This window comes from Nyctereutes procyonoides, unplaced genomic scaffold, assembly GCF_905146905.1.
Source record: "Nyctereutes procyonoides isolate TBG_1078 unplaced genomic scaffold, NYPRO_anot_genome, whole genome shotgun sequence".
Taxonomy (NCBI): Eukaryota; Metazoa; Chordata; class Mammalia; order Carnivora; family Canidae; genus Nyctereutes; species Nyctereutes procyonoides.
Window position 1 is genome coordinate 2,680,474 of NW_026575160.1, and position 27,143 is coordinate 2,707,616.

Genomic DNA, 27,143 nt, shown 5'->3' on the forward strand with positions numbered 1-27,143 from the left:
AGGACACTCTTCCCTCTTTTTATGCTTAGCTATATACTCCCCGTCCTTTAGGCCTATTTTGAGCTTCTTTGAAAGTCTTCTTAGACCTCGTTTGATGAGGTCAAATCCCTCTATGATACCCTCTAATAATATCATAGTATCACAGCTGATAGTACCACAAACCTTTCACTCACAGACCTCCTCATCATTACTGAAGTTTTGTGTGAAACCATGGTCTTGTATGTTTTATTTTGTTTTGTCTCCATTTTAACACTAGGACAAAATATCAGAAACTTCATAGAGAAGGAATTCAATAAATATTTGTTGAAGAAATGGAAAAATGATTTGCTAATATTCTTGATTTGGCTTAGATGAAATAGTTGTATTATTTTATTTAAATCATCTTTAATAATATCCATTTAATTCAACCCATGGAATTGTGTCATGTGTATAAACAACGTGATATATTAAGATTTTTTTTTTTTAATTTTTAAAGTCTTGGTTTCATTCGTTTGGGGAATATAAAAAATAGTGAAAGGGATTATAAGGGAAAGGAGAGAAAATGAGTGGGAAATATCAGAGAGGGTGACAGAACAGGAGAGACTCCTAATTCTGGGAACGAACAAGGAGTAGTGGAAGGGGAAGTGGGCGGGGGTTGGGGTGACTGGGTGACGGGCACTGAGGGGGGCACTTGATGGGATGAGCACTGGGTGTTATACTATATGTTGGCAAATCGAACTCCAGTTAAAACAATATACAAAAAATTTTTTTAAAGTCTTCTCAAATGAAATATGTGCAATTATGTTCTAGATATCCAAGAAAATAAACAAATACTATTACATTATACTTAGTGTATGTTTATTATGAATTTTTTTATATTCAAATTTCTGTTTGAAATGGGTAAGCCATCCAGTGACTATCTCTATGAAACACTGGACCCTGTTCTCTGTTCATTACTCTTAAAACTTTCAACACTACAGTATGTTTCCTAAAAAACTTAGAATATGTTAGCTATATTTTTTAATTTTAATAATAAAGTCAAAGGAAATGAACAGCTGGATAAGATATGAACCCAAGGCAAATGTGGGAGGAGACAAATTAGGCCTTGTGATTCCATAGTTTGTATCTACCAGAAGGGAGACCTCTAAGTGTTCTGGAAAGAAGTCAAGTCTGTGTATTAGTTTGATGATGCCCATCAACTAGGAGACACTAATAATTACCCATTCTAAATGATGTCTTCAACTTTGAACTAGATGTATATATAAATAAAATAACTATTAGTCCTCTTAAAATCTAATGACAAAAGTCTAAGTGCATACAATTTGACCATTTTTAGCATGCTTAGCAATCCTGGATCACATCAATAGACATGTGTAAGGTATTGCATTCTTAGTATATTTCTTATTTCAACTTTTCATCCTTTATGTTTTTGGACATTGTATCCAATTTGGGCTTTGGACATTGTGTCCAATTTTGGGTTTGAGTTATTATCAAAGCATATGAATATGAGAGACATTATCAACAGAAGTGAAACAAACTTTTCTAAATTCAAACTAAAAATTAGATTAATTCAGATTTCAATATGAAAAAAATGAAAGAACAATTTATGATTATTTCATAGTATTTAGGTAGAATGTAGATAGAAAAGTACAAAAAAGCTAAATCCAACCATAAACATAATATTTGGGTAACTTTTAAAAAATATAATATGGTAAGAAAAAATTCTTTAAAATATTTTAGTGCAAAATGCAATCAAATCTAATCAGTTTGGCATTAATTAAGCTCTAATAATGTACTTCAGTATCTCTCCTAAGTAGTGTGATCCGTTTCCCCTTCACCCAGGTCGATTTGTGCACCTTATGGTGTCATCATAATTTTAAAACACTGAGAAAATGACAGAGCTGCAAAATTAAAATAAATGATTAATGGTATTTTTTTTCATGCTTTGTACTAATAGGTATTACTGAGCCTTTAAATTAATAGAGCTGTCAAGCTCATGGGTGTTACAGATCCAGCAATGAACCAAAATGGAAATTATATATTCCACAGACACCCAAAGATGACACTTTGGAATATTTTAAAATTTAATTAGTAGGTGCAATTGTTTTGTTCCCCATAACCACTGCAAATTAATTGGAAATTAGTTACAACCAATCCTTTTTTTTTAACAATCTGAAATGAAGAGATTGGTGCTTTACACCTTAACATTCTTGTTTGGGGGCCAGAATGCACACATGCAGTAAATTGCATTGTCAATTACAAAAACAACAACTGTTGTGAAATTAGGAAAAATTATGCACAGGTAAACAAAACTAATTAATGCATAAGTAACAGGGGAACACACAAAATAATGCCCAACTAAACATTAACATGCCAGTCTTTGAAAAAAAAAAAAGGCTTGGAAATGCAAATTTATGCAAAAGCAGTTACCATTGAAATCTTAAGTAAAAGATGCTGTTAGTTTATGTTTTATTTAGCTGCATTTGGAGTCTCACTATCACACCTTAAAAAATATATCTTCTACAAAAGCAGTCTGCTTACTCAAATATATTTTAAGACGGTATGATATTGTTAGTTAATTTTCTATTCTTCAAAGTATCTACATTTAGACTCATTAAATAACAAATGATGGTATTTCCTTCTTTAACACTCCTATTGTGTATTTAAGTATTAGACAAAATGCAATTTCCAGGCACACTAAGAAAATATTCAATATCTGTATATACTGGTTAAGCATTTTCCTACTAATAATTAATAGGTTACCCTTTTTCTCCTCTCACTAAAACTATGCATGTTCTTTCATCACTATGCTTTGCCCATCCCTTTCTAAACAAAGCCATTAGAGCAGTTTAAGATTCCTTTAAAATAGTGTGTTTACAAAGTCAGCAAGCGTTACAATAGCTGCATCATTTTTAATGAGAAAGTATTTTATTAAATTTTCAAAACAAGAATAATTTCTAAAAAAAGTCAACCTGGTGCGTTAAATATTATTTAATACTATTTAAAGTTAATCTATTTAACGCATGAGTCTTGGGAGATTCAAGAGTTACGTAAATCTGCAGATAACTTTCATAGCACCATTCTATTTGGATGAGTTTTAATATAATTTTCCTTTTAGATCATAATTAAAGATGCTAAATGTTATGGGGAAATGATATCTTTTTCCAATATAAGTTTATCAGTAAATGATTACGGGAAAACAAAAAAAAGTGTTTGCTACATTTTCTATAACACTACGGCCAAATCTCAAAAAGATATCAAATTTTGTCCCATCATAAAGTAACATTGCTTTAACTTTTTTCCCTGTATGGCTTAAGATAACATGGAAGCTAGTTTAAACAATAAAAAAGAAGTAAATCCAAGTGCATTATTAAATATAACAATACTTAATATACACCATAAAATAATTAATACTGTTGCAGAATATGATGTACGTAATTTTTAACAACTCTTCAATACTACATTGAGATTTGTAGATAGCTGATTTTAGGAATAAGGAAATAGTTTCAAGAAAATTAAGTAATTGTCTGAAGTGTAGTGGTCACTAATATAACAAATTTGAAACCTTGGACTCTGGCCTTTATTCTTGTTTTCTAACCATTGGCATATACTTATTTTGCATGGGTAATCTTCCTAAGTAGTTTTTTTTTTTCCCTTTCCCTCCTTATAGAAATCCCATAAAACATTGCTTTTAAGGAGTGAAAAATATTTTTAACCCTAGACTACACTGAATTCCTGCTAAGGTGCTAGAAAAGTTTACTATTTCAGTTGTAGATGTTAGCTTGTTCAAAATAACCTTTAAGATATTAATCTTTAGAATGGGTTTCAGATAGAAAGCTAATATAAAGAAGTTTTAATAAGATGGTTGTGATTCTATAATAAAGAATGGTAAAACTATTTCACCTCTAATCAATTTTTTTGTTTCCAGGTCTGTGATAAGTTAATTTAGGTGGTAGGTATAAGGGGATCCATCTACCATAGAGATAAGTAAGTTTCAGCTATTTTCCTACTTCCTAAATTTGCCCCATCTCTTCATAAGTATTATCACGTACTGTTTATGGTTAGGCTTTAGTACATTCTTGTCAGGAAATCCAGGTCCATGTACAATTTGCCTATACCCATATTTGTTATATCTGTAGCAATCGAGAGAGGTATAAGCATATAAACTATAGAGAAGAGCATTCCCTCCAATACCATTACATTTTCTAATATAACATTATGTGAAATGCTCCTATAAATAGTATTCCCACATAGAAAAGATTGTCATGGTATTTAACTTTATGAGTAGGTTGAAAGAGCCATTAAACAATCTTTTCTTAAAAAGGTTTATTTTGCTTCTCAAAACAAGTGTCCTACACTGTTTGCTGTGGTTACAGCTGCTAGAGAAAGTCAAAGTGCCAAGAAATTTTATTGCCTAGCTGCTTATTTTACACTTAGACTCCTTTACTCAATATTATGCATTACAGAAAGCTTCAGAGACATTGTATTTCTTCTCTGAACTTTTTATCCTTAGGCAGACAAGCTTAATCACCTTATGACCAGTTTGGGAGTAGAAAAACAAGTTAGGAACAGACCCAATCTTATAACTTTTTTGCTTGGTGACCTTAGTTAGACATTTAACCAACCACATCTCCATAGTCTCCATAGCCTCCCATACAGCCACATAACTCCCATACAGCTACATAACTTACTTGGAGTAGTCTTAATATATGTTCTCCTACAAAGTAATCTAAAAAAATTAACTCATGTAGTCATCCACATCATTCCTAGCCTAGAGAAACAGTTAAAACTTTATCCTTACCTTTAAGTAGAAAACTGTAACTTTTTGATCCATTTGATCCATTTTCAATCAGACAAGGTAAATGCTTTCTTAACTACTTAATGCAGGACACAAGAATGGAAAAAAATAATTTATGAAGTTTTCTCAATAAATAAGATTTAAGACTCAAGGTTTAGTGCATTTCTTAGACTTAACATTTTTTTGTGTGGAAGGAATATGGAAATGGAGATTATGCTGGGAAGTCTCCATGTTGGCAGATAAACAATCTGACCAATAACATGCCAACCTGATGGGGACAATTCAGATGGATTTTATTTATTTCATTTTTTAATTTTTTTTTCAGATGCATTAAAATAGCCATACACAATAACACCTAAGGAGAGTGGTGACAGTTTAAGTTCTAGTCAAGAAGTAAGCAAACTCCACCCTGTCTCTTCCCTTAATGGCAACTATAAATCCTACATAGGACACATAGAACAGCTATCTGAGGATGCTGAAAGCAGATGGTAGTAGGTAGACTGGAGAAGAAAGTTAAGAGCAGAATGTGCCAATGAACCATGATGAGTTTTTCCCCCCTCACATATCCTAGCCAAAGATCTTGGAGGAGAGGGAGAGCGCAAAAAAGCTATTCCTTAAAGTTTCATACAACCTCCTGAGTACACATAGATTTGTCCTTAAGAAGCATACTGACAACCTAAAGAAAAAAACTGGGGGTAGACCACCATCCAGGTTCCATACCAGCCTATGGATCTTATACATGTAGAATGAATCTGAATAACACTGTGAAGACCTAGAAAGTTGAACTAACATTGGAAACAAAACTCACAGGAAGCAGCTCAGGATTTGTGATCTGAACCTAACTAAATCAATGACCTGCTAAAATAGCAACAACAATGACAAATCAACATTCTCCATAAGAATTAAGCAAAACCCAGAATTTCATAACATGGTATTTCAAATGTTCAATATACAATTCTAAATTTCTCAACATATGATCATCCAGGAAAATCTCAAAAATGCGCAAGGGGAAAGACAGCCAAAGATGCAAAACCTGAGATGATCCAAGCGTTAGAGTTGTCACATAAGACCCTAGAGGAGCTCATAAACCATTCTTCAAGAAGTAATGATAGATACTCCTGAAATGAAAGATAGAGACTATTGGCTGAGAAATATAGGATATTAGAAAGAGGAACCAGTTTGAAATTTGTGACCGAAAAATACAATGACTGAAGTAAAACAAAGATTACTTTATTGGGCTCAAGAACAGAATGGAGATAAAAGAGGAAAAAGTCAGTGAACTTGAATATAGGTGAATAAACTTTATCCAGTATGAAAAACAGAAAGAACAAAGAGGAAATAAAACAATATATCAGACTCAGAGATCTACAATTAACACATAAAGTATCATAAACAAGTCATCAGAATTTCAGAAGGAAAAGAGAGAGTGGGGTGCTTAAATTAATATCTGAAGAAATAATGGCTGAAAACTCTAACTTGGCAAAGCCATAAACTTAAAGGTTCATGAAGCTCAGAGAAACTAAAACAGAATGAGTACAAATAAATCCATGCCCAAACTCATCAAAATCAAAGTACTGAAAAATAAAGACAAAGACAAAAAAAAAAAAGCAGCCTGAGAAAATGATGCATTACATATTGTGAAGCAATGATTCAAATGACTGTGGATATCTCATCAGAAACCACATTATGTAAAAGACACTATGTGAGATATGAAGGGGAATTAAGGATGAATCTTAAAATACTTACAATTAAGTCAGAAGAGTGCGATACATACATGCATAGCCGAAATACAAGGCTGTGCATTGCCATGGCATTAAGAAGATATCAACAGAGAGCCACAGAAGTACAAAGGATAAGACAAATATTTCAGACAGATGGGGAGTTAAAAAGGCTTCATGAGGAAATTGCTGCTAGGCTTGGCTTTGAAGAAGGAATTTTATTTTATTTTTAGTTTATATGTATTTATATCTCATTGCCTTTCAGAAAGAATTTGTAGTAAATTATAAAAATACATATATCCCAACAGGACAGAATAATTAATTCAGGCAATCTGAATAAAATGGAAAAGTAAGTATATCAAAATAATAAACCATCAGTTCACTGAAAGAAATGCCAACCATGGGTCCATCCTACAGAATTGCTGGAAGATACCACAGATTTGTTGGAGGCCAGAAGAATGAGTTTATTACTAAAACATAAAATAGGAAATGGGGATTTTAGGCTCAAAATTAATAGGTAGGAGTAGAAAGCTCCTAGGAGATGGTCCCTATGAAGCATGGCAGCCTTGGGAGAATTATTTAATGCCACTGCAAGGATTCTGAACTTTATTCCGTGTGAGATAAAGAGGCACTGAACACTGACATCCAGGAGTAAAATGATCATTGTCATTCAGTAGACATCTTCGCAGCGATGTGATGGATGGCCTTGGCTACACTGGGGAGCAAAAAATAATATATTAAGAGAAAAATGTAAATAAGCTGAAAACAATTTGAATTCTGTTATAAATGATAGAGTTGTCATTGATTACTAATATTAGAGCTACATTAAGGGCCTAAAGAGTGAATGAGTGAGACAGCAAAGCATCATAATTAAGAAAAAAGGCATTTGAGTCCAATGATCTGCTCTACCTCTTACTGTGTGGCCTTGGAAAACTGGCTTGATTTATCTGGATCGTTTGTGTTTGTTTGTGTTTAATGTATCATATGGGGATTGTAATAACCTTACTAACTTCTTAGGACTTTTGTGAGGATTAAATAAATAATAAATATAAACATACAGAACAGAAACTGGTTGGCGGTAAGCATTTAATACATGTTAGGCATTGTTAACATGGTTTCCTCCAAACTTCCAAACATCGTTTCCAGGACATCTAAATGTCTTCTATCAGCCTTCATCTAGTTGACACTAAATTTCTAGAACTGGAAAAATTTTAGTTTAAAAAATTTTTCATTTTCTATCTTAATGGTCTGAGATTAATTTGTATTTAGCAAATAATTTCAGACTAAATAATACTCTTAAATTATGATTATTTTTAATAATTACAACAACAGACAACACACAAAATAAAAATTTAATGGACAAAAGAACACTGTTCCTCTTTTTAAAGACTTTGCATTTAAAGTTGTGCTGGATATATTCTCTTAACAAAAACAAGTCAAAATTAAAATAAGCTTCAGATAACTGCAGCATCTAGAGCAATAGGAAAAAGATAGTCTTCCTAAGGGAGGGTTAAAGCAAAGGCTAGGCAAGTAGCCAGTGTCTGAATCAAGTAGATGCTAGTGCCAGGGGAGAAAACTGACATTCAAGTAAAAAAAAAAAATAGCATCTCAAAGAATGGCCTACCCAGTAGAAATGGGACAGGGGGAGATAATTGCTCCTAGGACACTAGATGACCAAGTGTCTGCCTCAGAAATACTAGGCATCAAGCTGAAGGCAACAAGACAACCAGATTTGGTGGGAATTGGCTGAGGACCGGGTCAGAGCTGAGTTGTGTGTTGAAGGTATTCAACTTTGGAAGATGAGATTGGGCAAGTGGGTTTAGGGTGCTGAGAGGTAAGAAAAAAAAAAAAAGCAAAGAAAGACTAAAATACATGTAAATGCTTTCCAGAAGTTGCTTTGACTTCAGCTACCCTTTTGAGAAGTCTTCATGTTTTATCCATGGTCATTCCACCATTTAGCTTATGATCTGTTCATGACTTCCTTCCCGTTCTGTACCACACAGAAGAAAATTTCAAGAATTCCCTTCATCTCAATCATAGATGAAGCCCCCGAAGTGATATAGCATTACAACCTCTTTGGCATTATTTTCATAAAAGTATCACAAGTAATGACTCACATGACTATTCATATTTCAAAGTATTAACAGAATACAATCTTTATAATGTGTAAAATAAATACATAATTGATAATGCAGAGAGAAGTGGCCCAAAGAATCTTAACTATACCATAACAAGAAACAGAAAGATTAAAGTTTTGAAGGTTAAGGATGTATTTCTTCTTTGATACATTAAAATTCTTTGCTTTGAGAATGTAGTGAATAAAGATAACTCAAAATAACTTTTACATGTATTTATATATGAAAAATATGTGAATGAATTGCTAGCCAACCTACATTATGTTCAGTGAAAGAAGGTTTAGTAGAAAGCATTTTTTAAAATTGTTATACTACCTCAAGAAGTATTTAAGAAATTCACAAACTCAAAATGCACTTGGCATTGGCAGTGTAATTATGTGTAAGGCACAGGGCTATGCTTCCAGGGTATAAAGATCATCAAAATCATGGCGCATGACCTCAATAAGCTTATGCCTATCAAGGAGATGGCAGATAAGCTGATAATTTCAATGCAATATCATTAGTGCTTTGATACAAGTATGATGCACTGAGGCTGGGCTTTCAGACTAGCTGGGGTTAGAGTTGGGGTAGGGGAAGTGGCATTGCTCAGGAAAGGCTTTCTTAGAGAGGACAGACAGCATGAAATGAGTCCCAGGCTAGGTTGTGTGACTCAACTAAAGAAGAAGAAAAACTTATTTGGACATGAGGGAAGTGTATGAAGAGATTAAAAAGAAGTAAAGGATGATATTGGTGAAATAGGAAGCCTGATTCAGATTATATTTTATCAGAAAGAAATTAAGTGATTTTAAGTAGAAGAATATCATGGTGAGCTTAGTATTTTATCATGATCCTTCTAGTAGAAAGGTAAAGGAAGGATTTAAAGGGGAAAAAAATGGAGATGGGGCAGGACTGATATGGTTATTGCCAAGAGTGTGAGAGAAATGAAGTGGGTGAAATCTAGGAGAGTGGTAGTGGGAATGAAAGAAAGGAAAATATTCCAGAAAGATGTTGTATTGGTAGGTGGACATGGTATTTGAATTTGAGAGTTTTGAGAGAAGTTTAGAATGGCTCTCAGATTCCTAGCTTAGGAAATGGGCACATACTGGTTTCACTAAGTCAGTATGGCAAAGGGGGGAGCAAGAATTTTGGAATGTTAAGAAGTCAGTATTTGTTAGCAAGGAGGAAAAAGAGGGAGGCAGATGATGAATCCATGTCAGGTATATTGAATTTGAGGCTTAGTAAGGTTGCTCCTAACTGAGCAGAACTTTATTGGGCACCAATCACTTGTAATGAATGGATACAAAATGAAATGTGACCTGGTCTATTGTCTCTCATATTTAACTGTTCTCTCCTCTTCCTTCCTCCCCAAGCTGCTCTTTTTTTTTTCCATCCCCATGATAGAAACATATTGATAACAGAATCAGTATGCTTGACATGCTCAAGAAGAAGGATTATGGAAGGAAGAAGACAAAAAGGGAAAAATAGGCTCTGGAATCTAGCCTAAAGAAAGGGTCTTCTTGAACTATTTCAATATAAAGTCTTCTGCAATTAATTGTCTCTATTTGATGCGCTTGTTAACATGGCCAATAGTTATATGGCTAAAATAGTCTCAGTGACTATTATGAAAATGTGAACATAAGAGTACTTACACATTTCTATTGGCTACTTTACAGTGAGATAATTTAAAAAGTCATAAATATAATTATTAAGTATATATTGGAAGTTTTAAGCTCTTTGGTTTGGCTTTTCATGATACCTTAACTCTGGGTTGGTAAAATTTCTAAGTAAATATAACCTTAGTTTTTTTCAATTTTCTTTTTATTGTGGTAAAATATATGTAACAGAAAATTTAACATTTTCACCATTTTTAAAGTATACAGTTTCATGGTATTAAGTACATTAACTGCTCTGCAGCCATTACCACTGTTGATCTCCATCCAGTACTTACATTACGTTATTTTTAAAAATTATTAATTGATGTAAGAATCAAGACCCACTTATCATCTGCCTTTCTATTTAATATATTATACTTAAAGAAAAACAAAACTTCTGTGTTCTAACATTATATTTAAAACAATTCCTTCATAAATTGGATATCAGCTAATGGATATTTAAATTCAGCAAAGAATTTCAACATTCTATCAGTTCTTATGTTCTGTGTGAAAAAACATTTTGCTATTCAATTGAAACAAAGAACATTCTTTAGTTAAACCATACCAATGCTATGAAGACTAAATACTCTCTTCATTTAACGTGAAATTTAAAGTTCAGAACTCCATGTGGTTCTAGAAAAAGTAGAGTATGCCAGAATGTGAAATGACAATAATGAGCCATAGTCTAGTACAGCTCTTGGCCCACTATAGACTGGAATAAATGTTTTAAAGGAATAAGAGAGTTTAAAGGAGATAAAATGAAATATAAGTTATATAAAATTATTATTCATTTAAATTTTTATAGATCATGATCATCAGTAGCCAGATATCCTGTTACTAATTGAAAGATAAGTTAACAAAACTATCTTTAGAAGTGCTTGTGTAAAAGGCTAAAAATTATTCTAAAACACTAAGTCGATTTTCACAGACATAGACTCTTTAAAGTTGGAGGAAGGCAGTAAGTGATTTACCAGAAGTCACTCCAGCAGAAACATCACAAGGATGGCCCAGGACGTTTTCTGGTTGAGATCCATGGTGGGGAGTAATCATGAAGAGTGCAGACTGTAAAGCTAGACTGCTTGCATTTTAACTTCTACCTTACCACTTTTCATCAGTGTAGAATCAGGCAAACTTTTGACAACCATTGTCACCACCACCACAACCACCATCACTACATCATTGATAGCACCTCCACCAGTTCATCCCAACCACCGTCACCACCACCATCACCACTACCATCATCACTACCAACACTTGTAGCAACAACAAAAAATTTTCATAACTCTTGTAGTCTGAAGTTACATTTATGATACATCTGCTTATATTTATATATGTAATCTCTTATCTGAATAGGAGTTCCTTGAAAACAATTACAATATTGATCATGTTCTATTACCTGTTCTATTATTGATCATGATGTATACATTGCTGATCACGTTTCTATTCTTGGTGCCAAGCACAGTGCCTAGCATATTTTTGAAATATAATAATATTCACTACAAAAATGGAAATTGGAATTTTGGGGGTTCTAAATGTCTGACTTAAATGATATCTCATTCTGGAGAAAACAATGGCAGGAAGTTTCCTACAGAGAAGGATGCCCTCAAATCCCCAAATGGAGGTAAAAGAACACATGGGGAAAAACACAACAAACAAACAAACAAACAAACAAACAGAAAAACAGATGGGTAATGATTCAGGGGATTTATGTCCGAAGGCCCCATAAATAAATTTCTCATAAGGAGTTCTGAAACAAGTACAAAAAAGATTTAAAAATCCTTATTAATTTTGTCTAGTTTCAGAGTTTATATTATGGCATCTAAAAGTTGTACTTAGACTAACACAAACATTCAAAAGTTAAATCATTGCCAAGGGCATTTAATGCCCCAAACCTGAATGCAATAGCTCTGTCACACTAATAATAAAAAGAAAAAGGTACTTGGTGATAGATCAAAAGCTTAGATGTTGTGGTTATTTAGTTATAGGAGTATGTTATTAGTTAGTTATAAAAGTACATGATATCTGGAAAGCAAAAATGAAGTGACATAGCCTTTCAAATATTCTGTACTCACTGTGCATGGGGTCTGCATCCATGGTTCTCCATCGATCTGCATTGGCAGAGACTTGCTAGTCCTGGAGGAAAATATTTCATTTAAGTATAATACTGAAATACATTATATAAGATAATGAGACCCGGGAATGCAAATATGGTAAGAGCTGGCTTTAAATTGATCTTTTCTGAAAGGGACTTCAATTCTTGACTATTAATGAGTACCCTGAAAGTACCTTGGTCACAGGACTATTTAGAGCTTCCTGGTAAATATGGCGGTGTTAAAAAATTATGGATGGCAAATGAAAAATGTACGGTTTATGTTTTTTTAAAAATTTTAATTGTTATTTATTTTGAGGCAGTGTATGTTTAATGATGTAGTCAGAATTCTTATAGACAAAAGAGCCTCCTTGTTTTCATGAAAGCCTACATTACAAACCTGAAGGGAAGATGTTTGATGTCTCAGATTTTCCAGGACCAACATTTTCACACAAATAACACCAATTATATCTGTTCTATAACCCATGGTTTCACTTTGGGGTCAAAGTAGACCTTTTTTTTCCCAAAGGTAAAATTCTGGGAAAATGTTTCTTGAAAAGGTTTAAATGTAATATATATATATAAAACCTTACTTTATAATAAATTGATTATTTGATTTTATAGAAACAATGGTGCACTTTAGTATGAAAGAATTTAAGTTAATGGTGCCTCAACAGTGTTTTCATTGGGTAATATGCCCGGTAGATACCCTCCATGCCTCAGCAAACTAAGCTTTATGGGAACCATTTTAGAGGGGCTGAAGTTCATATGTTAGAATTGTATCTGTGGTCTGAACAAGAGAATATCAAATTTCCATAAACCTGCTAAGTAATAGCTAACCACAACTTTGTAAAATCTCCAATTCCCATTATTTGGAACTATATCAATATTAATTACTGATAATTTGAGCCACAAATGGGATAAATGTTATCAGAGTCCTGCATAGTTTTAATTAGCTTGTACTTATATCATATCAACCCCCCCCTTCTCAACTGTACAAAAACAACTACCTGATGAGCACAGAGGAGCACTGAGCCAGCCGCCTCCCAGCACTTTTCAGACCTGTGTATATTTGTCCCATCTCCATGGCTCCTTCCAAGCCGACCACCTCCAGCAGCTGATCACTCAGATCTGAAAGAAAACAGAAGCCTTGTAAGTTGCAGTGTAGATCCATATGTGCACAATTTAATGCCATTAGTTATTATGAAGATGAAAAATGAAAGCTACTTGACAAAGAAAGCTTGTCTTGGATTCTGAAAGTAATGAAAAGATGGCCCACGTCTAAAGCTCTCAGTTTAACTAAACCTCGAGGTGCTGTGGGAAAAGATCTGCTGTCAGCTTGATCTAAAACAAAATGGGAAGAATGAATTCAGAGCCAAATAATGCCAAAAAATATACCAGTAGTTTTTTAACATCAACAAACTTAATGTTATTCCACATGTATATATGGAACGCTTATACATTTGGCAGCAAATACACATTTCAACACTATAAATAAAGAATGAAAATATGCTGTCAAACATGATTTTTTAAATTACTCGAACAAAAGACCCTAGAGCTCATGGAATTAAAGTTTCTCATTTTAGAGATAAGAAGATTGAGGCTCTAAACCATCGAGTGACTTGTCCATAGTCATAGGCAACTTTGTGCAGAAGTTCAAGCAAAAATATTAGTTTCTTGAGATGTTTTTCTGATGATAAGAAATAGGGACTAAAATACTATTTGGGAGCCACCTAGATAATTAGCATAGTGCAATTATTTTTTTTAACAGAGGACAGTAGAAAGAGGCTAATAGTAATAGCTCTTGCTTGATCAGTGTTTACCCTGTCACTGGACTAATCACTTTATATCATCTCATTTGCTTCCCTTTAAAACTGATTGAAGGTAAATATGATTATTCCCTTTTACAGAATAGAGAATCTGAGCCCTAGAGAAATATGAATTTATTCATATTAACATACTTAGGAAATCACAGGGCCAAAATTTGAACCCAATGGCTTTGGCACAAAACTGCTACATTATGTTTGATAAATCAATCATATAAAAAAGAGACACTTAAACATCATATAAATGCTTCTTGTACAGGGAAAGAGGTTGGATTGTGTGAGCTTCAAGATTCCTTCCCAACTTGAAGACTTTTGCTCAGCCAGAAGCAGAAGTTGTGCTCACACCAGAGGAATTCCACAGAGCCCAGCCCTGACACACAGCCCCTACACAGCTTACCTATTTAGCTCAGAGTGCCTGGATCCTTGAGAGGGAGGCAAAAATTCTAGGTGTATATATATGGTCCCTTTATATTTTAGTATTCCCATGTATTTTCAAGTGCAAATAAATAGTTTAATATTATTTTGGTAGCAGAAAGAGCTGGAGATTTTAGCACATAGTGGGAGGGCATGATGATTTTACAAGATAATAATCTAATAGCTGGTCATAGCTGAGGCTGGAATTGCAGAAAAACAAGTAAGTATGTATGTTTTGTATAGACTCCATTTTGTATGGAAAACCCTCATTCCCCACTAATGAATCTATTCTAACATGGAGCTCACAAATGTGTATGATCCATTTTTAATGTAGTTCAAGTGTATGGCAAATAAGCACTCTGAAATCTCGAAGTTTGTTAGGCTTATGATCATTGGCAAATATAAGCCCTTAAAGCAGAAAGTGTGACCAAGCCACTGCATTTCTTTTTAATGAGCTGCTTTTGAAAAACCCCAACTATTATTTTTTTTAAACTTTAAGCTATAGCTGTAGCATGAGATTTCTCCAACAGAACATTCTAGCTACAAATTCAAATGTTAACAAGTCATAATAACTTAGAGCATTCACCTTGCTGTTCTAAACCCTATTTAGACTTATTTCTCATGAAACTTATTCTGTGTTTCTAGTTTAAATTTATGTTGCCAAGAACAGATGGACAAGGAATGGAAACATATTCTTTCAGCTGTAGCCCACACTAAAATGTACTTGGCTCTATAGCCTGGGTGTTAATATACGCATTTCTTAGATATATGTCAACCAGAAAACTACTCTGTGGCAAGCACTAAAACCCCAGATGTGTGTCTGGTGATATTTATAAAACAACAACAAAAACAACAACATTGAAGTTCATATGAAGTATTACATATTTTGCAACTGCCTGATTCATAAATAGGAGAAATTTTGGGCTAATCTTGTAATGATCTGGTTGATGGGAACTATTCTACAAGATATAAAACACTTTTTCATGACAGTTAATCTGTGAGCCCGAACTTTTCCATGAATCACAGGGATTGTCTATACCCACACCATATTGCTGCTGTCTACCACCCTCCTCCTGATTTTTTTCTTTCTTTTAATGTGTCTTTGTTTTTCTCCCTGCAAAAATGCCCCGAAAATCAATTCTACCATTAATACTAATGAAGATATTTCTTACAGATTTAGAAGACAGGTTTTCAAATTTTCACGTTCTTGATAACACAAAGAAATTGTGGAATATTTTCTAACTCCAGTAAAGGTATATTAATGCCATATTCCTTTAATTAGGTATTCAGGGAAAATTTTTTAAAAACCTCTAAATTTGTGTTGCACAAATTTGCTTCCATAACATATCCACATTTTAAAATATAATATTTTCCAATGTTTGTGTAAAATTTATGCTTCTTACATATTGCCCTTGAGAGCTAGATCTTGATTGATTTCAAAGATAATTTCCATCTATATAATTTTGAATTTTGTTTCTATATGTAGTATCATCTAAAAACATCAAAGACTTCCTCACTTCATATTCTAGCTGAAACTATTTTACATGCAGGTCCCACTGGGATGTCATAACCAATCAGATAAACCTACTTAATTGGTTTGCTACCTGGCTACAGATTTCATACATAAGAATTGAAGTAGCAAGCTGCAGCCCACGGACCAAGTCTGGCTGGCTGCTTGTTTTTGTATGGATTGCTAGTTAAGAATGGTTTTTACACATTTACAAAGTGGAAAGAATTTAAAAAGAATAATAGACTGTGACATCTGAAGATTATATGAAATTAAAATTTTAGTGTTCATAATTTAGTTTTGATGGGAGCACAGCCACATTCGTTTAGGTTTTATCTGTGCTTTCACACTACAGTGGCAGAGTAGTTGGAACAGAGACCATATAGCTCACAAAGCCGAAAATATATACTATCTGGACCTTTAAAGTGCCAACCTCTGCTTAAGAGAAACAATTAATTAGGCCATTGAAATTTTCATGTTAGTACTGTCACTATAAATGCTAAATGGCATCACAGTGACCTGAAAGGCATGATGTTCTTCATTCTTCAGCATATGTATCCCCGAGGAAAACAGTGTTCTCAATCATAGAGCCTCACCACCTTTGTGTACTGTAACATTATCATCAACAGTTTGTTATTAATCATGAAGTACTGAAGTTTCCAAATAATCTTATCATAAAAGAAATGAGCATTTAACAGGCTAACATTATGTGCAGTCATTGCATCCTGGTTGGACTTTTTGAATATTAAGGGGGAAAAAAAGGAGAGTAATACATAGGAATGCACAAATTGCAACCAGACCTGCAGATTCAGGTCAGAAATAGCTCTACCTGTGAGAGTTATCCATAGATGGTATTGAGACCTCCTGACATCCTGGTATTCAGAAGTATGCATCTATCCTGAGGAAGAGATTGATTTTGTTCAGGGGAAAAACCATACATTTTTGAAAGAGTTAATACGTCTTTCCAAATGACTCTATGGGGGTAAGAGAGGCAAGAGAATCTGCCATATTTGATATTCTCATATTTAAAATAGCACAGAAGAGATACTTCAGAGGGAAGAAATTGAATGAAATAACCCAAATTGAGTCGTATTAGGGCAACATTCTTAACACAGGGTCAGTGACTCTTTAACAGTATTTCAATATAATTGGTGTCCTTTGGTACCCTACATATTTTATTTTTATGAATTTTAAAACATGTTCCGAATAGTCAGATTTTACCAGACTACAGCACAAATATGATAAGAAACATCACTTTAAAGTTTAATTTGCCTTTAACTTTATAAATCTTTTTCTGAACATTGTTAGTGCTGTATCATTTTGTTATACAGGCAATTGGGGGGGGTGAATGTAAAATCTGAAAGTCAGGAGTAAGGTATAGATTCAAGAATACAGGAGCAGCATGGCTAATAAGTGGGTAATATGTATTCACAGCTCAGTCTCTTCATTTTTGACAGTTATGCCCTGATAATATGTCTCATTATGTAATTGTTTCAGCCTACCATATGTGAGGGAACAGAAGAGGATGCATTACAAACACAGACTGAATGTGGGTTGTAGCATTTTAGCATTTCGTAGAATAGAATGTGTACTGGAGTGAAGGGAAGGAGGGGCAGGGCAGGGCATACTTCTTCATGCATGGTGTCCAGCAACATGCTGTACTGTGGAGGGGGGAGGCCATGTCCTGGGGTACACTCACAGACTCAGCAGGGACATTTTGTAATCACCATAAATTGCTAATTATATCAACACCTATTAAGTCCTTATTTGGCCAGGGCGAGTCCAGGATATCTATGGAATGGAGTTGTACCTTCTGAGTGTGGGTAGACTGTATGCCTTCTAGTGATGCTTCATGAATCTAGCAACTATTTGAGACATGCCTGAAGATCCAGAATATACTTTTTAAAAACCAAGGTATACATGAAATTCATCCACCTAAGTGAATGCTTTGAGGATTTTTCTTTAACATGTCCATCTATTGTCCCATTGAGATGGCTCCTCACAAATATAAGTGGCCGTTTTCCCTGACCTCCACAAATTAGAAAATGCAAGTAAGAAAAGAGGGTGATGAGAGAGAACTAAAGCAACAGTTTATTAATATGGACTTTGTTTTACAGCACAAGTATGTAAGGATTAAAGACTTTTAGCACCTAAGGGGATATATCATGCAGTTACAGGTCCGTCAAGGAGATGGGGAGAGTTAACATATACACTCTATGCCCACTGTGGGTAGGCTTTCTGCTCAGGAATTTACAGGCATGTTTTCATTTAAGACTCCCAACAATCCTTAGAGGCTGATACTATTCTCCTCATTTTATTGATGAGAAAATTCTGTTACTTGTCCAAGTCTTCATGAATTTGGTTTTGAGCTAGATATACATGACCCAAATTCCATGTTACTGTAAACAATACTGTACAATACTGTTACTGTACTGTATTATGTTACAACAGTAGGAACTAACCATTCAATGTTATCAGTGATGGAAGAGAAAAAAAAATCAACACCTGATAGTACCATCAATAATCCTCCCACTAAATCATTTCAGATGTTGTCACTAAATTAAAATACAGCATAAAGGGGTGCCTGGGTGGCTCAGTCAGTTAACTGGCTGTGTTTGGCTCAGGTCATGATCTCAGGGTACTGGGATAGAGCCCGGCATCAGGTTCCTTGCTCAACAGGGAGTCTGGTTTTCCCTCTTTGTCTGCCCCTCCCCCTGTTTGTGCTCTCTCTCTCAAATGAATAAATAAAATCTTAAAAAAAATAAAATACAGTATAAAACTCTCATTCACAAAGACTATTCCAGGTCATGTGTGAATTACACTCTAAAGAATCTTGTAAGAAGCCTATGAAATGCAAAATGCTTTTTGGAATAATTTCCATCCAAAATGGTTAAAATGAAATAAAAAAAAAAACCCTAGAAAATTACAGTCTGGTACATAAATGGGTTAACTAGAGTTATTTGGAAAAATCTAGCAGTATGAAATACCCATTCCCTTTAAAAAAATCTGAAAAATAAGGGGTTAAGGTACACATACAGAATATATATATATATATATATATATATATATATATATATATATATATAGTGGAATCACATGCCTGCTTTTTAAAAATGACTTTTAAAGAATGGATTTGATCATCTCTTTTAAAGCCATCTGGTTTTTGAAAACAACCAGCCAGAGCTGACTATAACTTTATGTATTTTCATTCTAAAATTCTGAACTTCCCTAAATGGATCCAAAAAAAGTAAAGACCAGAAATCACAGTGTGGCATATTGTCAACAACCTCCCTTACTGGGACCAAAGTGATTCTGGGCCTGCAAATCACTTTGTTACATGGCACACTTGAAAAGTGATCTTCACCCCAGGGCACACACAACCCAAGAGATAGTAAGCATTTCATTCACAAGGCCCAGAGAGAATCAGCTTAAAGACTTCCCTTGGCAATCTATTGCTGCAATTGACAATGTGTATCCTGAGTAAATGTAAGCAGAGATTTTGTGTGAACAAACTAGCAGTGATTCTGAACGCTGCTGCTTCTGGGTCCTTGAGTCAGTTTGTTCTCGTTAAGCTTTGTGGAGGGACTGAAGGCTGTTGCTTGTTTTCTGTGTGAATGAGCCATTAGTGTGTGGGGGATGTTTTCACAGCACCATGCCTCCGCTGCCCTCTTCCATAAACCAAGCTACTTCACGTGTCTCTTCATATTAGCACCATCACTAAACAAAGCAAGTGCTCATGAATGATGGCTGATGTCAGCAAGTTCTGAATAGCTTCTGGAGGGGCATTCTGCGCCCCAACAATGATGCCTGCTAAAAAGGTGAAGTCACCACGGAGATGGCCAACTGCTGTTCTTCTAAGAATTAAGCAGCTCTGATGATTAAAAAAGAAACCACCCCAATTCCAATTCAATTTATTAGAAGGCAGTGCCAATATGATTTTACATATGACTATGTGGTTTTTACATTCAATTTCCAGAAGCACTAGGAAAATGTTATTTTCTTGACATATATTATAAAATATAATGGCATGTTTTATTGACCTTTATTTTAGCTTCAATGGAGCATGAAAACATTTGTGAAAAACAATAACGTTTTAAGAACATGGTCATACCTGTGACCTCACTTATAAACTTAACACTGAAAATTGAAATATGGACAAAATATAGTGATGAAGCACAGTTATTTACTATATGACAGAGCTGGCTTTTACGTTTAGTTTATCCTGGTTACATATTAATATTGTGTTCTTAACAAGAGATTCAAAGATTCCATTATACTGGAGTTACTGTGTGTTCTCTGACCATTTGCATAAAACCCTGCTGGTCAGAAGCAAATCTTACTCCTTCAGCAGTATGTCTTCAGAAAAGAGGTTACATGACTAAATAGAATTAAATCCTAGTAATCCTCACTTGGAAATTTTTGGTATTGGTAAAATATCGGATTATCTCCTGAAATTTGATGTCCTGCCAGAGAATCCTTGAAAACCTGCTGACTTCGGGACTCTGCACAACAGTAATACTACAGTTGCTTGTTAGAACAGTGTGTGTGTGTTTAAGGAGTTTTGCTCTTCTGCAGGACTGAGGAACCCTCTCAACTGAAAACAGGACATGAGAGCAGAACTGAATCAGGAACTCTCATGGTCTCAAGTTCTACCAGCATATTTTATATTATCGTTGCCTCACTATTTAAAGATGAGCCGCTCTGGACTCTTCAGTGCTTCTAGGAAAGAATGATTCAAGTCAGAGAAGATTCTGCTTAATTTGTTTTTTCATTTTTTTAAGCTTATAATAGACTGTAGACAGACCATCAGATCTAAGAGATTACCTTTGACAAGTTAGTATAGCTTAGTGTATACCTAGATTCTTATATTTTGTATATACCCTTCCTTTTTTTCTTTCTTCTGTCTTATAAGATAATCTTATTTTATAACCTCATGGCTACAGAAAAAGAATATTATGTCTTGGATTACTAAATTGAATTAATGTTGACCTAAGTAGTTTTATTTGGATGGGATTTTAAAATTAATCCCATTTGTAAATACTTGTAAGAAATACCCTCTGTCATGTCAATTACAAAGTTAGCAAAGAGATCCTTTCAACACATGAAATCACTTAGAAGACAGAATTTGCAATCAACTACTGTATAGGAGATTTTCAGTATCCAATCACCTCATGATAGCTTATTAATCATGTACTGACAAGTTTCCAAAGAGCTTGAATTTAAAAAAAAATAAAGAATAAGCCCTTGTATGTGGACATGTTGAGGGATTCGGATAAGTACAAAAGGTCTCTGTGAGAAAGTTTTCCTTTACATTTTAAGAAGCATGTCATTTTATCTTTATAAAAGAACTACACTGATATTAATCCAACTCTTAGAAAATACAGCAACATTCATGACTAATAGTTATGTGAAAAGTAGAAATGGAACATTCAAAGTACCTTTGCCCCTAACAACCCTTGAGTACATAGGAGAAGTTTAAATGCAAACTTTCAGATTTTCAACACTGAAAAAACTAAGGACTTTATCTCTCCTTTCAAGGAGTTGCTTTGTGGGTAGGGAAAGCCAAAACCTCTTTTACGGTCCGAAGTTTCTTAATATAATTCATTCTTTGCCTATCTCTCCTTGTAAGAGATATATTCTTTTTTAAAATAGTTCAAAATGCTTTTGCATTGATACTCTTGGTACAAAGAAAAATTATTCTATTTAGTTGTATTCTTTTAAAAGTTATTTGTTTAAAAGGGCTTCACTGTATTGGTCTTGTAGCCCTTCATACAACAGAACAAAAGCAGTTCTATGAAAGAAGTCTAAACTTGGACAAACCGTAAAAAAAAAAAGCAAAGTTCCTCTCTGTTTTTATCAAATTTGATTGCTGCAGCTGTTCCCAGTTTCTGTATTTTAAAAATAGCCTTATTCAGTGCCTTGTTGGCTAAAGGCCAGAGTGCCATTAGAACATGCTGTACGGAAAACCTCTATTCAGTTACAGATACAGAAATATATTTAAGATCAGTGGGGGTCATCTGCAGCAAACACTTGTAAAAGAAAATAGAATTTTAATGTGTTTAGACTGATCGCCACTTTTGCTACATAGTTTAAAGCTCCTGTGCAGAATCTTCCTATTAACTTTTTTAAAATTTTAGTCAGGTAAAAATGCAGAATGAGTATCAAGTTCATTGGAAAATATTATTAGAAAGGCCTTGTTTCTCAAATAGTAGTTGGATAGCTGAGATACACATTTCAAAGGATGTTACCAGTGGTTTCTGTTCAACAAGTTCACAGGTATGCATTGATCCAGTGTATTACTGAGCAAATGCTATGAATGGAATCACAACTTCTCTCTGATGTAGGCCACCTAATCAAGGCTACCATATATGAAACAAACCAAGGTACCCAAGGAGAATGGGTCTAGAAACTCATTTTGGAATGAAAAATTTATACATTTGGCTCCAAGTGTAGGGGGACAGGGTCAAAGAACTGAATTATTAGTAGAGTTTCAGAGCCCAACTCTACATCTATTCAATTCTTTCCTTTTTCCTCAATAAATCACTGAAACTAGCATTTGGGACTAAACAGATTCATAAAAAATATTGATTTGAGTTGTAAGTAAAAAGAATCTGTTCTTCATGGATCATTAATAAAAAAGAAGAGTTTTTTTAAAGCATGGAATTGAGAACAGTAAGAAAGAATTAGAAAGCAGGGGTCTAGGGAGAACATGGGTGAGAAGAGATTTCATTAGGGAAGCATACATTATTGTCAAGAGGTGAAACCTTTCTTAAAAACCAAAATGTTAGCCTTCCATAATTTTGGGAGGGCTGGTACAAGACAGAAATCTCTGGAGTCAGAGACCTAAGACTTCATTACCTACAACATTTACATCAGTCTTCTGAACTTCAATTTCCACAGGGTGAAGCAAAGAGCATTTATATCATGGAATCAAAGGGGCATAGAGAAACTAGGTCAGCATTCTTCAGGCTTCTTGGGTCAGGCAAAGGCTCACTGTGGACCTTTGGGCAGAAATAAGACATGGACTGCTCTTATTTCCACAAGGAAAGGGGATGAAGAGACAATGCTCAGGTATTCTAGGTGTAAAGAATAGTAGAACCAAAATTCAGTGAGATTGAATTGGAAAGAATAATAAAGTTGCACTATAACTGGACAGGTGGCAGCTCACTATAATAAAGATCTTTATTAGGTTTTTAAATTAATACAATTATTTTACTATGTCATTGCTTTATAGTTTCTGCTATAAAAGCAGTAGTGATGACAAAGTATATAGTATCTTAGAACTCTGGATAGCAATATTACCAAAAAAGACATTTGCAATTTACCACATCCTTATTATAATCTCAAAAATAACAAAAACAAATATGTCAAAACGAAAAGAAAAATATTAAAATCATATATATCAGTTGCTAGGCTTGGTGTTGAGTATATATATCCAATATATATACATATTTGGTGGCAAGCAAGACTAAACAGAGACTCTTAATACAATCATCAGAATGGAGAAGTTCACATTTTATACATTCAGAACTGGGCATACATCCGGAGCTCCTGGAAGGCAAGTTGCTACTGCATGGGAGGAGCCATTCTGGTTTGTAAATTATATGAGCACTTGGATTCAGCCATTTCCAAACATAGTCATGGATTTTTCCATTACATGAGCAAATACATCCACTTTGTCTCTCTTAAAATCACTTTAAATTTAAACATATAAAATAAAGACAGACAAGTTTTGTTTAGTCATTCGATCTGGTTTTCTCTTACAGCTAAATGACACCTGAGTGACATCTAGTTCTAACTACTGCCAGATTCATTGTCCTCAATATACTTTGGTAGTGTCCTTCTCCTTCACTGTCACCTTTAATTGATTTGCATTCCTTAAAGAGCAAGAACCTTGGCATTCTGTGACCCATAATCTTAACTTTATTTTCAATTCTCTTTTATGCAAATTCTCAGACCTTGTCCAAACTACTATTTTTCTATTCCCTTAAGTGGGTCTGATTGCCACTACTCTGTTGACCTCGAGTATGGAAGCTTTTTCATTCCCTCCTATTTAAACCCTGTCAGTCCTTTAAGGCTTAGTTAATAACATCTCTTCTGTAATGCTTTACCTTATGTCATCAACCCACTGCTAAATGTTACAAAAACATAGTATCAATATTACCCTTTTGGCCCTCAGCTTACTTGGGAAGGCAATGATCACAAAATAAAAGATTCAGAGAGTGTGAATCTTTTCACACTTTTCACTTTTCACTTTGGTGCCCCCAGAGTGTGACACCTAGTAGTTAAAAAATGATACATATCACTTTGCACTTTGATCTAATGATCACGCATTGTCTAATGATCTACATGAGACTCTTTACTGTTGAGCTTGATCATTATCAATATTTTAGTCCAAATCTGGTTTTTTCTCCACACCACTCACAAAAGTAGTCCCCATTTTTTTTTTGTCGTAGTCCCCATTTTGACATAGCTTTATGAATCTCCAATTATCTCATTTTGTTTCATCATGATTAGGGATTTTGGCAAGAATTTTTATTTTCCTGGCTTAAATTTGATCTCCATATTTATTTTGTTATATCATACATATTGTTTCATAATATTACCTAACTTCCATTTGTTCATTTATCCATTTACTTCATACAACATAGTTACATGGTGCACAAAGTAGATGCTCAGTAGATCAATATATGCCAGATAGTGTAGAAGGTGAGACAGGTGAATGAATTTATAGTACCTATTCTCAAAGAGTGTATTATCCCTAAGAGAATGGACTTGCAAAAAAAATGTACTGTAGTATAACTTGTGCTACAAAAGACATATTCAAAGTATGAACTGTGAAAAATAGAATTTAGCTCTACAGATGGTGACTGAGGGTAGGAAGAATTGGGGTAGGAAGAGTTTAAGGAAAGTCTTTCTGGAATTGATAATATTGAAGGTCAATTTTAGTTATCTGATGTTGTGGTGCGTGAAGCTCTCCCAAGATGAGAAACATGTATGAAAATAAAATGATGTTGAAATCACATGATATATCCAGTAATTTATTTAAAAAATCTCATTTTTTCTGGCTTTCCACTTTCTGGGGAAGTGGAAAACATAATGAGTTTGATTTAGGATGTGCTTATATCATGAGCTCTGTGGGACATTAACACAGAGCTCTCTGAAACTCTATAGAGAGGATTGCTTGGAGAAAACATATCTGTACATATGAACACTATTTCCTTTTTTTTTCTCTTTTTTTAAAAATATTTATTTATTTATGATAGTCACAGAGAGAGAGAGAGAGAGAGGCAGAGACATAGGCAGAGGGAGAAGCAGGCTCCATGCACCGGGAGCCCGACGTGGGATTCGATCCCGGGTCTCCAGGATCGCACCCTGGGCCAAAGGCAGGCGCCAAACCGCTGCGCCACCCAGGGATCCCATGAACATTATTTCCAAATTCACTTAGAATTTTTAAGGGTAAGAATCATATATTGTGTTGCTTTACAGTTTGTTGTTGGTTTGTTTGTTTCTAGATCCCCAAATGTACAACTTGGCATAGAACGATCAATAAGCAAATGTTGAATTAGTAATAATGTACTGTATTAAGTACACTTGAAGCTTTCCTGATAGAAACAGTTTCTTTAACTGTTGCCAAAAGATAGATTCACCTTAGAATTTGTTTTACAATGAGTACTAGCTGGGAACAAAAATGGCTCATGACTTCAGAGACAATTTCTTGAAGTGACAAATGTATTCCTTTTGATTAAAGGTAAACATTGATGGGTTATTTTTTTTAAGATTTAATTTATTTATTAGAGAGAGAGAGAGAGAGAGAGAGCACACAAGTAAGCAGAGCTGCAGGCAGAGGAAAGGGAGAAGCAGACTCCTGGGATCAAGACACGAGCTAAATGTAGATGCTTAACTGACTCAGCCACCTGGGCACCCCTGAATTATCATTATATGGAATGATTTCTTTCATTTTTAAAAAAAGACTATTTATTCATGAGACACACACACACACACACACACAGAAAGAGAGAGAGAGAGAGGCAAGACACAGGCAGAGGGAGAAGCAGGCTCCATTCAGGGAGCCTGATGTGGGATTCGATCCCGGGTTTACAGGATCAGGTCCTGGGCTGAAGGCAGCGCTAAACCGCTGAGCCACCCAGGCTGCCCTATGGAATGATTTTTTATATTAATGTGGCTCTATTTAGTTTCCTGGATTTTTTTCCCCAAGATTTACTATTAAGGTAAAATTTAAAGGCAAAACTGTTGTCATCTAGCCCTACTGTTTGTTGGAAACTCCTATGTCATTATTGTCTTCCCTATTCTCACCCTGATTCAAGAATGTTGATAATTTTGTTGCTGTGAAATGAAACAGTTGCTGTGAAAATTGACACCAATTTGCTTCATTCTTTGTTATCTTCACAATACCGTAAACAAGTAAGGATTTTGTCTGTACCAATAAAGTATTATATAACTACCTACTAAATATTTTATTTTCAAATATTTCCAAAAATAATTACAATTTGATAGCATTTTAATATTTAAAAATTATTTAAATCAGATGTTTATGATTATTTAACACCTATTGCAGGTTACTTATTGTCATAAGATGCTAATCAGACCATCACATTGTTAGTTGTTAGAAGTATTTTATGAATTTTGAATTCTATTAAATTGATGATTTATTTTTTCCAGATAAGTCACCATGCAAGAGGCACTTACTTATTACACGTTTTTCAGCATATGTTGCAAGTTTATTTTAATGCTGAAGAGGCACATTATGATCAAAGCAGAATTCTGCCCAATTTAAACTGTTCCAAGCTATTTTCATACATTCACTCATGTAATACTGTAAAATTTACATTAAAATGAATGCTCCTCTACAATTAAGTGATTCAGTCAACATTAAAAAAAAAGGTGCAAATGTGTGCAACGTGAAAAAAATCAACAGATGTGCGAATAATCTCTGCTTGGGGATTAGTATCAAAAAGAACAGTAGCCAAAAAAAAAAAAAAAAGTTCCAACATTTATTCTTTCTATACTCTGAAGTTTTTCTGC

General features: G+C 34.3%; 1 protein-coding gene across 6 annotated transcripts in view; it reads right to left on the reverse strand.

Annotated features, from left to right (window-relative positions):
* DGKB (diacylglycerol kinase beta) overlaps positions 1 to 27,143 on the reverse strand; it is a 638,855-nt gene that overhangs the window by 23,735 nt on the left and 587,977 nt on the right. For all 6 annotated transcript variants that reach the window (XM_055314473.1, XM_055314471.1, XM_055314470.1 and 3 more), the window contains 2 exons: positions 13,361 to 13,481; positions 12,334 to 12,394 (listed from right to left, as the gene is read on the reverse strand). In XM_055314473.1, the coding sequence (XP_055170448.1) occupies positions 12,334 to 12,394; positions 13,361 to 13,481 (182 nt within the window). The remainder of the gene's footprint in view (positions 1 to 12,333; positions 12,395 to 13,360; positions 13,482 to 27,143) is intronic.